This window comes from Coregonus clupeaformis, chromosome 28, assembly GCF_020615455.1.
Source record: "Coregonus clupeaformis isolate EN_2021a chromosome 28, ASM2061545v1, whole genome shotgun sequence".
NCBI classification, from domain to species: Eukaryota; Metazoa; Chordata; class Actinopteri; order Salmoniformes; family Salmonidae; genus Coregonus; species Coregonus clupeaformis.
In genome coordinates this window covers 6,202,956-6,218,025 of record NC_059219.1, presented here as the reverse complement: position 1 = coordinate 6,218,025, position 15,070 = coordinate 6,202,956, and the positions used below count along the sequence as shown (strand labels likewise).

The 15,070-nt window shown below is 44.4% G+C and overlaps 1 protein-coding gene across 1 annotated transcript; it reads left to right on the top strand.

Annotated features, from left to right (window-relative positions):
• The first annotated feature begins 3,358 nt into the window (after window positions 1–3,358).
• On the top strand, window positions 3,359–14,744 carry LOC121542707 (SH2 domain-containing adapter protein E). Its single transcript, XM_041852207.2, has 6 exons — window positions 3,359–4,519; window positions 6,530–6,656; window positions 7,686–7,934; window positions 8,162–8,486; window positions 11,964–12,083; window positions 13,054–14,744. The coding sequence occupies exons 1-6, from the start codon at window positions 4,046–4,048 to the stop codon at window positions 13,244–13,246; spliced, it is 1,488 nt and encodes a 495-aa protein (XP_041708141.1). The 5' UTR covers window positions 3,359–4,045; the 3' UTR covers window positions 13,247–14,744.
• Window positions 14,745–15,070: the final 326 nt, after the last annotated feature.

Below are 15,070 nucleotides of genomic sequence, written 5' to 3'. Positions count from 1 at the left end.
TTGCGCGCGTGTGAGACACAGAGGCTCAGTCTCAGCAGGGAGCATTGAATAGGACCAAACATAACAGGAACACAGGAGTGGACCCCAACCATTTCCCTCTCTCATTCCATCTCCCTTTCTATGCCTCTCTCTCTCTTCCAATCTTTCTGGGTGTCAGTGTGTCAAGCCACTTCCAACAGGCCAGTTCAGCTGCTAAGCAGTGAAAGGGGACAGTGGAGAGGAGAGGGCCAGGGTAAGGAGAGACTGTCAGGGGACAGAGGGGGAGCCCATCCTATTGTCCAAACGACGTGGTGCAGAAAATGAGGGCAGAAATTCTGGGAATGCAACACTCTTCTTCCCCCTCGCCCTCTCCATCTTTCCCTCCCTCCATCTGGCTGTCTATTTGCCTCGCTTTTATCACTGTTCTGCACCTGACCCTCTCGCTAACCTCTCTCTAACCTCTCTCTCACCATCTCCCTAACCTCTCACCATCTCTCTAACCTCTCACCATCTCCCTAAACTCTCCCTCTCACCATCTCCCTCTCACCATCTCCCTAACCTCTCCCTCTCACCATCTCCCTAACCTCTCCCTCTCACCATCTCCCTAACCTCTCCCTCACCATCTCCACCTCCTCTCACCTTCCTAACCTCTCCCTCTCACCATCTCCCTAACCTCTCCCTCTCACCATCTCCCTAACCTCTCCCTCTCACCATCTCCCTAACCTCCCCCTCTCACCATCTCCCTAACCTCTCCCTCTCACCATCTCCCTAACCTCTCCCTCTCACCATCTCCCTAACCTCCCCCTCTCACCATCTCCCTAACCTCTCCATCTCCCTAACCTCTCCATCTCCCTAACCTCTCCATCTCCCTAACCTCTCTATCCCTCCCCTGGGTTCCAAATCTCTGTCTCTCTCTGGAGAGAAGTACATGAGGCAGCTGACCGGACCTGCATCAGAGATTGACTGTGGATACTTGTCTGAGGTTAAGACCAACAGGCTTCTGTTTAGCCAGTGCATCACACTATGTACTTTAGAGAGAAAGGTAAGGGACGGTGCTACCGACTTCGGCTACCGACTTCGGCTACCGACTTCGGCTTGCCTCGAGAAAAACTGTGGCCGAACAGCCAAAAAGAAAAAAGTCCAAAACTAACACAAAAAAAGAGTCACAAAATGTCATAATATATGCACAAACTCTTCTGAACTGAAGAAAAACCCTTGAATGAGTAGGTGTGTCCAAACTTTTGACTGGTACTGTATATGTGTGTTATTATCATTAGCTGGTGTCATTAGAAAATGTAAATACCACACCAACTTGGGTCCCCAAGACAGTCCTTCAGTTAAGACTGTTTCCTTGGTGATTGGCAATTCATCCCTTCATTCATCCATGCTGCCTCTTTATTACATTCTTGACTTACACCAGACACCGCTCGCTCTAAGAGCAACCAATCTGTAAACAGTCATCTCTCTCTCTTCCTCCCTCCCTCTCTGTAACTGTGCCTGTGGCAACAGTAAAAAAGGGCCCTCAGGCTGAGCTTTCTCCCATCGGTCATCAATACACTGCTGTGTTCAATTATACATGCTAACAGCCACAATAATGAATAGACATCAATGTAAAGTTTTAATTCGTATCAACATCTTATCAAACACCTAACACCTGTGATCTTGCATCAGATGAGACAACACCCTTGCCACTTTCTGTAGGCCACATCTCCATGAGTAATCACTGAATGTTGGCCAATAAAATGACAGAGAATGGTAAATAGCTTAGATAACATATGCTGGGTCTCTTTTGAACAGAGTTCACTCGCTACATTGAATTCTTCAGTGTATGCGTCACAGTTTCATCTAGCTGAAGTGAAACTTGTTGGGAGAAGAGAGGCAGTGAGACAAGTTGTTGAAGTTGAGCTCTGAGAAAGCGTCAAATAACTGACATGTAAAAAGAGAATGTGTGACATTGACAGATGGGTACACTGACTGTACACATGGTTTTAAATGAGAATTTCACTACGGGAGAGATCTAGATGAGGCATTGCAATGTTACACCTGCTCCGTGACCTTCGCATTTAAATTCTGAGTGACGTTATCCAGCACCGTTCTGCCATCATTAAAAGTTAACTTAGGTTAGACACCAACAAGATAGCAAGTTATCAAAGACGGAGCGGGCAAATGTATTAGTTAGCTATGTGTCTGTAATGAGCAAGTTAACCCTAAAATACTGTCATAACTAGCTAGCTAGCTGACTGGGTTAGTTCGGTAGCTAGCTTGCTAACTATACACGTTAGCTAACTAGAGCGAACTAAACAACATCCAAAACATACCTGCTATTTGGCCAAAGTAGTACAACTCATCAATTTATTTTCGAGTCCTCTTCTGTTGTTTTACTTGGTGTTAATAAAAACAAGGTTTAAATCAGGCTGAAAATACTTCTGAAAAAGCAGCGTATATCAATTTTTCGAGACAGACAGTTCGTTATATACAGCTCCAACCTGTTACCTTTGTGACCGATGTCAAACGAACCGCCCAGCCCCGCTAGAGGGAATACAGGTATTGGTTGAACACATAGCAGTAGGCGGTGCTCTAGACAGCGCCCGCTTTGAATATTGGTGAGTCTGGTCTGTCAATCTGTGATAAATTGACCCAGGGGAGAAGTCTTTGTGAATGAAAATGCCTAGTGCTGTGATTGTCATAATACAATTTTTTAACTGCTAAGAATGAGGTAAGCTAATGCAGAAACAAACAAACGAAACGCATCACAACTTGTGCATGAATCAGTTTGCGCTCCTCAAATTCCACGCGTCCCATACCAAACCAACCAAATAGTCTAACCGTTCCACTTGATCTACCATATCCCCGGCAGAGGGCGCCTTTAGCACACATGGCCTAGTTATGACAGGTTATTGGAAATTAGGACAGAGGACTAGGGGACAGTTTATTATAGTAACCTGAATCGACCGATGAAATGTCAACGAAAGCATGAGAATCTTTCCCTCGATGAAAAATTCTCCCCACAAATGACATATTTTCTTGTTTTGAAAAAATATTTGTTCTCACTCATTGTGGTGCCCATACATGTGAATTCAAGCTGTGTTCATATTTTTGGATGAAATGTTTAATTGCAGCCTGTTGTGTTGCACACACCACCTTCATACAATGTAGGTTAATATTGGCTATGTTGATTAATAAATATTGGCTATGTTGTAATATGGCTATGATGACTACTAAATAAATGTAGGAAAACAATTAATTTTAAAAAAATCTCAAATTAATGATTAAATTCACAACATGTTGGCTAAGAATGACCATCAATTGAGAAATGCGTTGCCAAAGCTGCCCTGTCTCCTCCCTGTTAGTGAATAATAGCCTACTATAGGCATAGTTATAGGCGTTTTTTGACCATTCTGCTGTAGGCTAGTCCACCACCACACCCATTTCCCAACTCCACCAAACTCTTTCTCTCACACACGCACTTCTCTCTCCAGCACTCAGCTTTGACAGCCCGCTCTATACATCAGTCGCTCCGGGAATGGGATCATCATTAGTGAGTGCGAAGAAAAACTTCCAGTTCTTCCGATTCTACGCTCTCCAAAGATTACTCTTTAAACTGCGGGGATAGCTTCGAGATAAAGAGAAAGCGACTGTCAGAAATAGATATTATAGGCGTTTCAAGTCGATGAAAGGAGAGGTAACTTTACGCACCGTGGAACGACAAAGAGAAGTGGGTCAAGCGACAGATGGGGTGAAGTTTGGGGTTGAAATTCTATGAGAACATTTACTACCAAATTTATGCTGTAGAAATCATTATGAATAATTTGTTGAAAGAAATTAACATCACAAAAGGGGTAAATCGGATAAGATACCAGGCGCGCCGTGCGTAAACGTAGGCCTATGTGGTCGTGGATGAATGTGCTTGGAAAGTTTTATGTAGGCTTACCAACTATTCTCTGTGTCTCGATTGCGGATGACTTATAAAAAGTAAGACTACGTAGACCTAAGTGAGTGTGTTATATTAGGATAAGTTTAAAGCCAAAGCTAGAAAGAAAAAAACGGTCATTGATCGTAACCAGCCATGGCAAAGTGGTTCAGTTTCCCCATCAATCTGAAGAACGGGACCGAACGCGTCCGCTCAGCCTCCGAATCCGGCCCTCAAACACGACCCAGACACGGGCTAACCCCGGGGACCAGTCTGAAGGGGAACCGGGTCAAGGAAAGTGCTGGAGGGATGGGCTCTATACTGACCGGGAGAAACCGGAAAAACTCGGCCATCGAACTGGGTCGGAACGGCTCGGGTACTGGCGGGAACTCGTTTAAGGACGGTAAGATCTGGGACAGTCTCATCCCTGGGAAGAGTAGGAAGAATTCCAAGCTCGAGACGGGGGCATCTGAGGAGCATCGGCCCACCAGGACATCCAGTTTGGCGCATGCGTACATCAGCAGGATGATCAAGGTGGACAAACAGGACAAGGGCCCCAAAAACAGCGGTACAAGTGAACAGGTGGGATTCGAAAACGAGAGGGGGAAGGCGGACATCAAATCAGCGATGGTGAGTGGCTCAGATTTGGTACTGACATCTTTGTCAACAAAGTCTTAGATCGAACAAACAAAAATGAAAAAGGCATTTGGCAGCAACAATATATGCTATAATGCTATAATTAGCCCTACAGTGTTATTAGGCTTACTGTAATTCACATTTGATCCTGTTGTTTATTGTGGTATGTGTATGGAAGCATATGGAAGCTCATTATATTTATAATTATGAGATAATAAGTCTGGATCATGGACATTGAAAAGTCCTGCAGGCCACGACCCCTTTTAAAAAGGAAATCTGTGATTCAAACAAGAACAAAGCGTACTCCCCGCCACTTTATTTGGTAAACAGCTGAGGAATGGGGCAGGAGAAATGTAACCACTCTTAAATACATAGACACAAGGACTCTCACATACAGATGTAGGATCTTACACACACACAAAGGTACAGACACATGCATACGCACACATAGTGATATTGTTGTATGGTGCTATTAAACATTTTGTATTGTAGATATGTAGAGGTGTAATAATGTTATATGATGTACTGTTTTATCTTTTGTTTTATATGTAATATAAGTGCTTTAATATGTTTGGACCCCAGGAAGAGTAGCAGCTAATGGGGATCCCTAATAAATACAAAAAATATATATAATCCTGCAACAACAGGAAATGTGAATTATTATGTGGATTATAATTCATGGACATGTTTCTCTCCCTCTCTCTCTCTCTCTCTCTTTCTTGCTCTCTCTCACACACACACAAAAGCGCACACACACACACACAAAATGTGTGATTCACGTAATACTGATTGCCTAAACGTATTTCATAATTATGATGAACTATCTCATAACAATGATTTACTATCTCATAATTATGACTTAGTATCTCCTAATAATTACTTACTATCTCAGAATTCTGACCTAGTATCGCATTATTATGACTTACTCTCATGATTATGACGTATTGTCTCATAATAACGACTTACTATCTCATAATTATGACTTAGTATCTCATTACAATTACTTACTATCTCATAATTATGACTTACTATCTCATAGTCAGATTATTATTATTTTGGGTGGAGGGAACGAGCTTCCATACATGTATGTGTGCACTGATATAAAGAAAGAACTGTAGCTCTGAGAGTTGTGATCAGTATCTCTCTCCCACCTCAGCCTTTGTCTCTACCCCTCCCTCCCCCCTCTTGTCTTTCTTTCCTCACCACACAATGCACTGTGCTTTTAGAACCAGCTGCATTCATGCCACAGCGCTCGGGACCAGCCGTACAGAAAACACACAATGAGACCTAACCTCATTCCCCCAGTCTGTCTTCCTGTGTCCCTTCCTTTCCTTTCCCCCTAACTGCTGTCACACACACACACACGCACGCACTCACACACACACACACACACACACACACACACACACACTATACCTCTTTCTCCTCCTCTATTTCTGCCCCCAGTGAAGGCTTTGTCTGAGGCATAATATCACCTAACACTGTTGTGACTGTAGCTCTCCCACAGGTAGCTCAGATCGCTTTGGATCCACTTTCATAAAGATCATACAGGCAGTCAGACAGACACGTAAACACTCAGACACACACAGAGCCATGGGAGGGAAGACACACACAGAGCACAGAGCAGGGGAGATTCCCCAAGAAACATTCCCAGATCGTAAAGGAGACGTTTCCATACCAACTAGACTGTTACAGTGTAATTACATAGGTTATTGCAGTTACTCTGGCAGAAGGCCTACAGTATAATACTGTGAAGGTTAGGTAGAGTGGCGCAGCGGTCTAAGGCACTGCATCTCAGTGCTAGAGGCATCACTACAGACCCTGTATCACAATCTGGCCGTGATTAGGAGTCCCATAGGGCGGCACACAATTTGCCCAGCGTCGTCCGGGTTTGGCTGGGGTAGGCCGTCATTGTAAATAATAATTTTTTCTTAACTGACTTGCCTTGTTAAATAAAGGTTAAATAAAAATACATTTAAAAAAACCTTCTCTCCCGCTGTGTAGCTGATTATTCTGGAGGACTATGCTGACCCGTTTGACGCAGAGAAAACGAGGGAGCAGAGGGAGGCGGAGAGGGAGGGAGAGAACGATGGATACATGGAGCCCTATGACGCCCAGGTCATCATCACAGGTCAGTCAAGTCAAAGGTCAGGGGTCAGATCTTGTCCTGGAGAGCTACAGGGAGTCCAGGCTTTTGTTCCAGCGCAGCGCTGATACACACTGGCTCAGTTAATCAACTAATCATTGAGATCTTGATTAGTGGAATCAGGGCTGGAGTTAGTGCTGGGCTGGAACAAAAGCCTGCACTCCCTGCAGCTCTCCAGAGTCAAGGTTGTAGACTACTGCTCTAAAAGGTTTTTAAAGGATCGGACTAGAACGAGACCCTCCGCTCTCTCTCCCCTGACTTCCTTCCCTACGGGCGGTTGCTATGGGAATGGTGTTGTGCTGCGACAATGGGTGCAGCTTCCTCTTGGACTTCCTGTCTCCTGCCTCTGTTTCCTTTACCCCATTCTCTGGAAAGGAAGTTGCCACCAGTTGTTCCCCCCCACCCCTTCCATTTTACATTACATTTTACTTTACTTTTGTGTGAAAAGAACCAAAAGACCCCCCCCTCCTCCTGGTCTCACCCAATCACTTCCCAGAATTCAGGAAGAGGTCCGTTCTGTCAGCCAATCAGGCACTGTGTTGACCTTTCTTCCCGTAGCTCCATTGTTTAGTCACACAATAGCCCAGACACACAGGCTACCTGACGGCCTGGCCTCCACAGACTGGCCTCCACAGACCACATCACAAGCTACGAAGTTGTGTGTTAGACTCTCAGAAAAAAGGCTTCCAAAAGGTTTCTTCTGCTGTACCCATAGGATAACCCTTTTTGGTTCCAGGTAGAACCCTTCTTGGTCCCAGGCAGAACTATTTTGGGTTCCATGTAGAACCCCCTGTGTAAAAGGTTCTACCTGGGACCAAAAATGGTTCTTCAAAGGGTTTTCCTATGGGGACAGCCAAAGAACCCTTTTAGGTTCCAGATAGCATATTTTTTTTCTAAGATTGTAGAACTGAACAATGGATCACAATTATGTCACATCAGCAGTAATATTGCAATGGCTGAGTTGAGGGTTTGATATCAACATGTGACTATGTTATTGTTCTTATGACTTTGTAGGTATTCGTAGGCGGGGCTCCAAGGACCTGCTGAAGGTGTGTGTGCTGCTCCCCAAGGGAGATGGAGAAGGGGGTAAGCCCACACCCCCCCACATCTACGACACTCCCTATGAGGGGCTGCTAGAGACGGAGGGGGAGGCAGGAGGGGTGTGGATCCCTGTGACACGGCCGGAGTCAGACCCTCGCCCCCCTGGAGAGTATGAACTACCCTGGGAGTGGAGGAAGGAGGACATTGTCAGAGCACTGACAGGTAGATATATGTTTTCCAGAGGGAGGGAGGTAAAAGGAGGGAGGTAGAGGGAGGGAAGGAGAGGGAACATATTGGATACAACAATGATACACAAAAATACACAGTTCTCTCTCTCTCTCTCTCTCTCTCTCTCTCTCTCTCTCTCTCTCTCTCTCTCTCTCTCTCTCTCTCTCTCTCTCTCTCTCTCTCTCTCTCTCTCTCTCTCTCCTCTCGCTCTCTCTCTTCAGTCCAGTTTAAGAAGGGAATGAGCAGTTCGCCCCCTAAAGAGGAAGCTCCTCCACCCAGCAGACAGCAGACTCTCAGTCATCAGCAGACCCTCAGACAGAAGACCTGGAACAAGAAAGTCCTCGTCCCCTCTCCCTCCTCCCCTACCTCCCCCATTCTCAAACTCTCTCCTCCCTCGCCTCTCTCTCATTCCTCTCCCCCCTCTCCCACCTCTCACTCTTCTCCCACTCCCAAACTTTCCCCATCCTCCTCTCCTCCCTCCCCCACCTCCACACCCAAGGCGGAGACAGGCAAAGTGGACCCCACCCTGCCCATGGAGAAACAGAGGTAAGGGAAGAGGAGAAGGAGAAGGGAGGGGCTGGATGGGGGGGGGGGAGATTGAGATACACTATATATACAAAAGTATGTGGACACCCATTCAAATGACTGGATTTGGCTATTTCAGTCACACCTGTTACTCACAGGTGTATACATTTGAGCATCAAAGCCATGCAATCTCCATGCAGACAAACATTGGCAGTAGAATGGCCTTACTGAAGAGCTCAGTGACTTTCAACGTGGCACCGTCATCAAATCAAATCAAATTGTATTGGTCACATACACATATTTAGCAGATGTTATTGCGGGTGTAGCGAAATGCTTGTGTTCCTAGCTCCAACAGTGCAGTAGTATCTAACAATTCACAACAATACACACAAATCTAAAAGTAAAGAATGCAATTAAGACATATATAAATATTAGGACGAGGATAGAATCTATACAGTAGGATAGAATACAGTATATACAAATGAAATGAGTAAAGCAGTATGTAAACATTATTAAAGTGACTAGTGTTCCATCATTAAAGTGACCAGTGATTCCTTCTATGTCTACAGTATGTACATAGGGCAGCAGCCTCTAAGGTGTAGGGTTGAGTAACCGGGTGGTAACCGGCTAGTCATAGGATGCCACCTTTCCAAAAAGTCAGTTAGTAAAATTTCTGCCCTGCTACAGCTGCCCCGGTCAACTGTAAGTGCTGTTATTGTGAAGTGGAAACGTCTAGGAGCAACAACGGCTCAGCTGCGAAGTGGTACGAAATGCAAGCTGAAGTGCTGAAGCACGTAACGTGTAAAAATCGCCTGTCCTCGTTTGCAACACTCACTACTGAGCTCCAAACTGCCTCTGGAAGCAACATCAGCACGAGAACGGTTTGTGGACTCTGGAGCAGTGGAAACGCGTTCTCTGGAGTGACGAATCACGCTTCACCATCTGGCAGTCCGACGGACGAATCTGGGATTGGCGGATGCCAGGAGAACGCTACCTGCCAGAATGCATAGTGCCAACCTTAATGTTTTGAGTTGGAGGAATAATGGTCTGGGACTGTTTTTCATGCTTCTGGCTAGGCCCCTTAGTTCCAGTGAAGGGAAATCTTAATGCTACAGCATACAATGACATTCTAGACGATTCTGTGCTTCCAACTTTGTGGCAACAGTTTGGGGAAGGCCCTTTCCTGTTTCAGCATGACAATGCCCCTGTGCCCAAAGCGAGGTCCATACAGAAATGGTTTGTTGAGATCTGTGTGGAAGAACTTGACTGACCTGCACAGAGCCCTGACCTCAACACCATCTAACCCCTTTGGAATGAATTGGAACGCCGACTGCGAGCCAGGCCTAATCGCCCAACATCAGTGCCCAACCTCATTAATGCTCTTGTGACTTAATGGAAGCAAGTCCCCGCAGCAATGTCCCAACATCTAGTGGGAAGCCTTCCCAGAAGAGTGGAGGCTGTTATAGCAGCAAAGGGGGCACCAACTCCTTATTAATGCCCACGATTTTGGAATGAGATGTTCGACTGGCAGGTGTCCACATACTTTTGGTCATGTAGTGTAGCATGATGCCGCCAACACCATGCTTGAAAATATGAAGTGGTACTCAGTGATGTCTTGTGTTGGATTTTCACCAAACATAACACTTTGTATTCAGGACATAAAGTTAATTTCTTTGCCACATTTGTTGCAATTTTACTTTAGTGCCTTATTGCAAACAGGATGCATGTTTTGGCAGTGGTTGAAAAAGTACTCAATTTTCATACTTGAGTAAATGTAAAGATACCTTAATAAAAAATGACCCAAGTAAAAGTGAAAGTTACCCAGTAAAATACTACTTGAGTAAAAGTCTAAAAGTATTTGGCTTTAAATATACTTAAGTATCAAAAGTAAATGGAATTGCTAAAATGTATTTCAGTATCAAAGTAAAAGTAAAAGTATAAATCATTTCAAATTCCTTATATTAAGCAAACCAGACCACACAATGTTTTTATATTTTTTTATTGACGGATAGCCAGGGGCACACTCCAACACTCAGACATAATTTACAAACGAAGCATTTGTGTTTAGTGAGTCCTCCAGATCAGAGGCAGTAGGGATGACCAGGGATGTTCTCTTGATAAGTGTGTGAATTGGACCATTTTCCTATCAAAATGTAACGAGTACTTTTGGGTGTCAGGGAAAATGTATGGAGTAAAAAGTACATAATTTTCTTTAGGAATGTAGTGAAGTAAAAGTAAAAGTTGCCATGAATATAAAAATTAAAGTAAAGTACAGATACCCCAAAAAACTACTTAAGTAGCACTTTAAAGTATTTTTACTTAAGTACTTACACCACTGTGTTTTGGAATATTTTATTCTGTACAGGCTTCCTTCTTTTCACTTTGCCAGGTTAGTATTGTGGAGTAACTACAATGTTGTTGATCCATCCTCAGTTTTCTCTTATCACAGCCATTAAACTCTGTAACTGTTTTAAAGTCAGCGTTGGCCTCATGGTGAAATCTCTGAGCGGTTTCCTTCCTTTCCGGCAACTGAGTTAGGAAGGACGCCTGTATCTTTGTAGTGACTGGGTGTATTGATACACCATCCAAAGTGTAATTAATAACTTCACCATGCTCAAAGGGATATCCAATGTCTGCTGTGTTTATTTGTACCCATCTACCAATAGGTGCATTGGAAAACCTCCCTGGGCTCTGTGTTTGAATCTGTGTTTGAAACTCACTGCTCTACTGAGGGACCTTACAGATAATTGTATGTGTGGGGTACAGAGATGAGGTAGTCATTAAAAAACACTATTATTGCACACAGAGTGAGTCCATGCAACTTCTTATGTGACTTGTTAAGCACATTTTACTCATGAACTTATTTAGGCTTGCCATAACAAAGGGGTTGAATACTTATTGACTCAAGACATTTCAGTGTTTCATTTTTTATTAATTTGTCAAAATTCCACTTTGACATTATGGGGTATTGTGCCAGTGACACAAAATCTAAATTTAATCAATTTTAAATTCAGGCTGTAACACAACAAAATGTGGAACAAGTCAAAGGGTGTGAATACTTTCTAAAGGCACTGTAGACTGTATATCGTCATAGTGTATTGCTGTAGTCTGTACTTAGTCCTCAGCCTGAAGTGTCCCCACCTGCGCCAGCGAATACTTAACTTTTCGATGGCGCTGACTGGTAAGATGCTTCAGGAGAGCGGTTATGTGTGCTAGCAAGGCAGAGGTCCTGGGTTCGAGCCTCAGTGTGAGCCGAGTCAGGAGGAAGTGGCACTCGCTAAGCAAGCATTCTCTATCTCTCCCTCCTACCGTCCTCTAACTCCCCAACCCTCCCCATATTCCTCCCCCTAACCTTCAATATGACATTCATCCCCATCCATATACTGCTCTGAAGCTCTGCAGTACCTTCATGGAGCTCTAAAGATTATATGTACTGTATGTTTGTTTCTCTCTCTCTTTCCCCTCATCCCTCTCTTCACCCCCCTCCCCCTCCTCTAGCTGGTACCATGGCAGTGTGAGCCGCCAGCAGGCAGAGGCTCAGCTCCAGCGCTGTAGGGATGCCAGCTTCCTGGTTAGAGACAGCGAATCAGGGACCAGCAAATACTCCATCGCGCTCAAGTGAGTGTGTGTGTGTGTTACACTTATCACTCTTCAGTGAGCGCTCATCATGAACCACATTACACATCCACATACATGGAGGGTGAGCAGCATGTGTTGGAATAACTAAGCCCCTAACCCTTTGCCACAGTCCAGACATCCCTACTGTATCCTCTAGTTATGTAGCTATAGCACTGCATCTCTCCCTGTTACTGAAGTAATATGGTTGTTTTTCTCTCTCTCTCTCTCTCTCTCTCTCTCTCTCTCTCTCTCTCTCTCTCTCTCTCTCTCTCTCTCTCTCTCTCTCTCTCTCTCTCTCTCTCTCTCTCTCTCTCTCTCTCTCTCTCTCTCCCTCTCCCTCCCCTCTCTCTCTCTCTCTCTCTCTCTCTCTCTCCCCCTCCTACCCCTCCCTCTCTCTCTCCTCACTCCCTCTCTATCTCTCCCCCCTCCTCTCGCTCTCTCAATTCAAGGAGCTTTATTGGCATGGGAAACATATGTTTACATTGCCAAAGCAAGTGAAATGGGTAAACAAAAGTGAAATAAACAATAAAAAGTGAACAGTAAATATTACACTCACACAAGTCTCTCTCTCTCTCTCTCTCTCTCTCTCTCTCTCTCTCTCTCTCTTTCTCTTTCTCTTTCTCTCCCCCTATTTCTCTCTCTCTCTCTCTCTCTCTCTCTCTCTCTCTCTCTCTCTCTCTCTCTCTCTCTCTCTCTCTCTCTCTCTTTCTCTTTCTCTTTCTCTCCCCCTATTTCTCTCTCTCTCTCTCTCTCTCTCTCTCTCTCTCTCTCTCTCTCTCTCTCTCTCTCTCTCTCTCTCTCTCTCCCCCTATTTTCTCTCTCTCTCTCTCTCTCTCTCTCTCTCCCCCTCTCTCTCTCTCTCTCTCTCTCTCTCTCTCCCTCTCTCTCTCTCTCTCTCTCTCTCTCTCTCTCTCTCTCTCTCTCTCTCTCTCTCTCTCTCTCTCTCTCTCTCTCTCGCTCTCTCTCTCAGGACCAGTCAGTGTTGTGTCCATATCATCGTGGCCCAGACTAAGGGCAGTAAGGGTCTGGGTTATACCCTGGACCAGAGTAGCTGTGTGTTCAACAGTATACCAGAGGTGGTGAACCACTACTGTACACACAGACTGCCCTTCACTGGAGCTGAACACATGACCCTGCAACACCCTGTACCCAGGCCACACTGAACACACTGAACACACACTGAACACACACACACCACTGCAAAGGAGTAACGGGTCTCACCCAAACGGCCTGAGAGGTACAGTATCATCTTGAGTTTCTCCCATGCACAGCCTAGTGGCCAAACCCTCACACTGCATAGCACAAACACACACACACACACACACACACACACACACACACACACACACACACAGACAGACACACACACACCGCAGTGACTGTATTTATAGTACAGATGAAAACAATCCCTCTTTTCACAGTACTTCTGTCTCATTGTTCAGAACTACTCACATAAAAACAGAATTAAACACCATGCACAACTGGGTCATATTCAACTCACCCACTGATATGACCAAATAACTAGAGATGGAGATATCATATGTATTGTTATGAATGTGGATCAGAACACCAAAGATTTGATTTCATCATTTGGCACATGGCAACCAATGGCATTATGTGATCACAGTTATATATATATATTGTTTTTTATGGTCTGTGACTTCTTCCTGCTTCATTCTGAATGAAACACATTTTTTCCTCTTTCTTCCTTAGGTAATCACTGATCTGAGATGACTGGATTGATGACAGCTATGCAGCAGCATCAATTAGCTCTCACCGATCCAGTCGTGTTAGATTAGTGATTCATTTAAGGGAGGGTTAAAGGGGGAAGGGTGCATGTTAGCAGTATTAGGAGTTCCCTTCCAGTGAGATATATAGTAGGCTACTACTGGGTATTGACATGTCCTATCAACTATCAGCTATAGCCCATATCAATACAGTTGATTGGAGTGCATTCATTCATTCAGCAGATAGATCAATCTATCGTCTATCTATTACCAATCAATCAATCCTGAAGATCGGGCTCATTACAGGTGCTATCTGTCTGTCAACAGAAAGCAGCTTTATTGATTGGACAGGGTTCAGGTGTGGGGGAGGAGCTTTCAGGCAGGAATAATGTTCTGCACTATGTATTATGTAATGTGGAAGAGTAGCTGATGCTTTTGCAGCGGCTAATGGGAAGCCTAATAAATACCAAATACCAAATGTTCAGCTAGTTAGCCTGAGTACCTGTGTGTGTGTTCATGTGTGTGTCACGTGCACTGGGTAGTATTAGGCCTCATTGATTTGATAGCTGCCTGTATTATCATCAGACACATACAGTATGGGCCTGTCAGACAGCAGTATGATTTGTTTTTGATGTGAATATATTTGGACATGTGATGGTTTCTGTAATAACCCAGGCTTGTTACTGTAATATCCCAAGCTTGTTACTGTAATATCCAAGGCTTGTTATTGTAATAACCCAGGCTTGTTACTGTAATAACTCAGGCTTGTTACTGTAATAACCCAGGCTGGTTACTATAATAACCCAGGCTTGTTAATGTGATAACCCAGGGTTGTTACCGGAATAACCCAGGCTTGTTACTGTAATAACCCAGGCTTGTTGTACAATGTGTGAAATACTGTAATGTTGACTGGAATAAAGTGAATGTGCATTTAGATTCTTCTGTTTTTTTTAGAAAAAGGCAATTGACTAATTACGACACACACACACACGCACACACACACGCGCGCACACACACACAAACACACACACACACAGATCAGAACAGAAAAACATATGACTTGGGGGATGATTGCCTCGTGATGAGAGTGAGAACCTAACTACAGGATGTGTGAGCTGATCTCCTCTTTAACCGCATAGCCATTGACCTGGGTAGTAAATCAATTAGACACTACACAGGAACACACACAGAGAGAGAAACACACACTCACAAATGCACATGCACACCTCACGTATACACCATGCATACAAAAGTTGTACA

Excerpts from the sequence above, each read along its gene's own strand:
- LOC121542707 (XM_041852207.2), top strand. The coding sequence starts at position 4,046 with ATGGCAAAGTGGTTCAGTTTCCCCATCAATCTGAAGAACGGGACCGAA. Across the intron at positions 6,657-7,685 it reads CGCCCAGGTCATCATCACAG|GTATTCGTAGGCGGGGCTCC; the intron begins GTCAGTCAAGTC and ends ATGACTTTGTAG. Across the intron at positions 7,935-8,161 it reads CATTGTCAGAGCACTGACAG|TCCAGTTTAAGAAGGGAATG; the intron begins GTAGATATATGT and ends CTCTCTCTTCAG.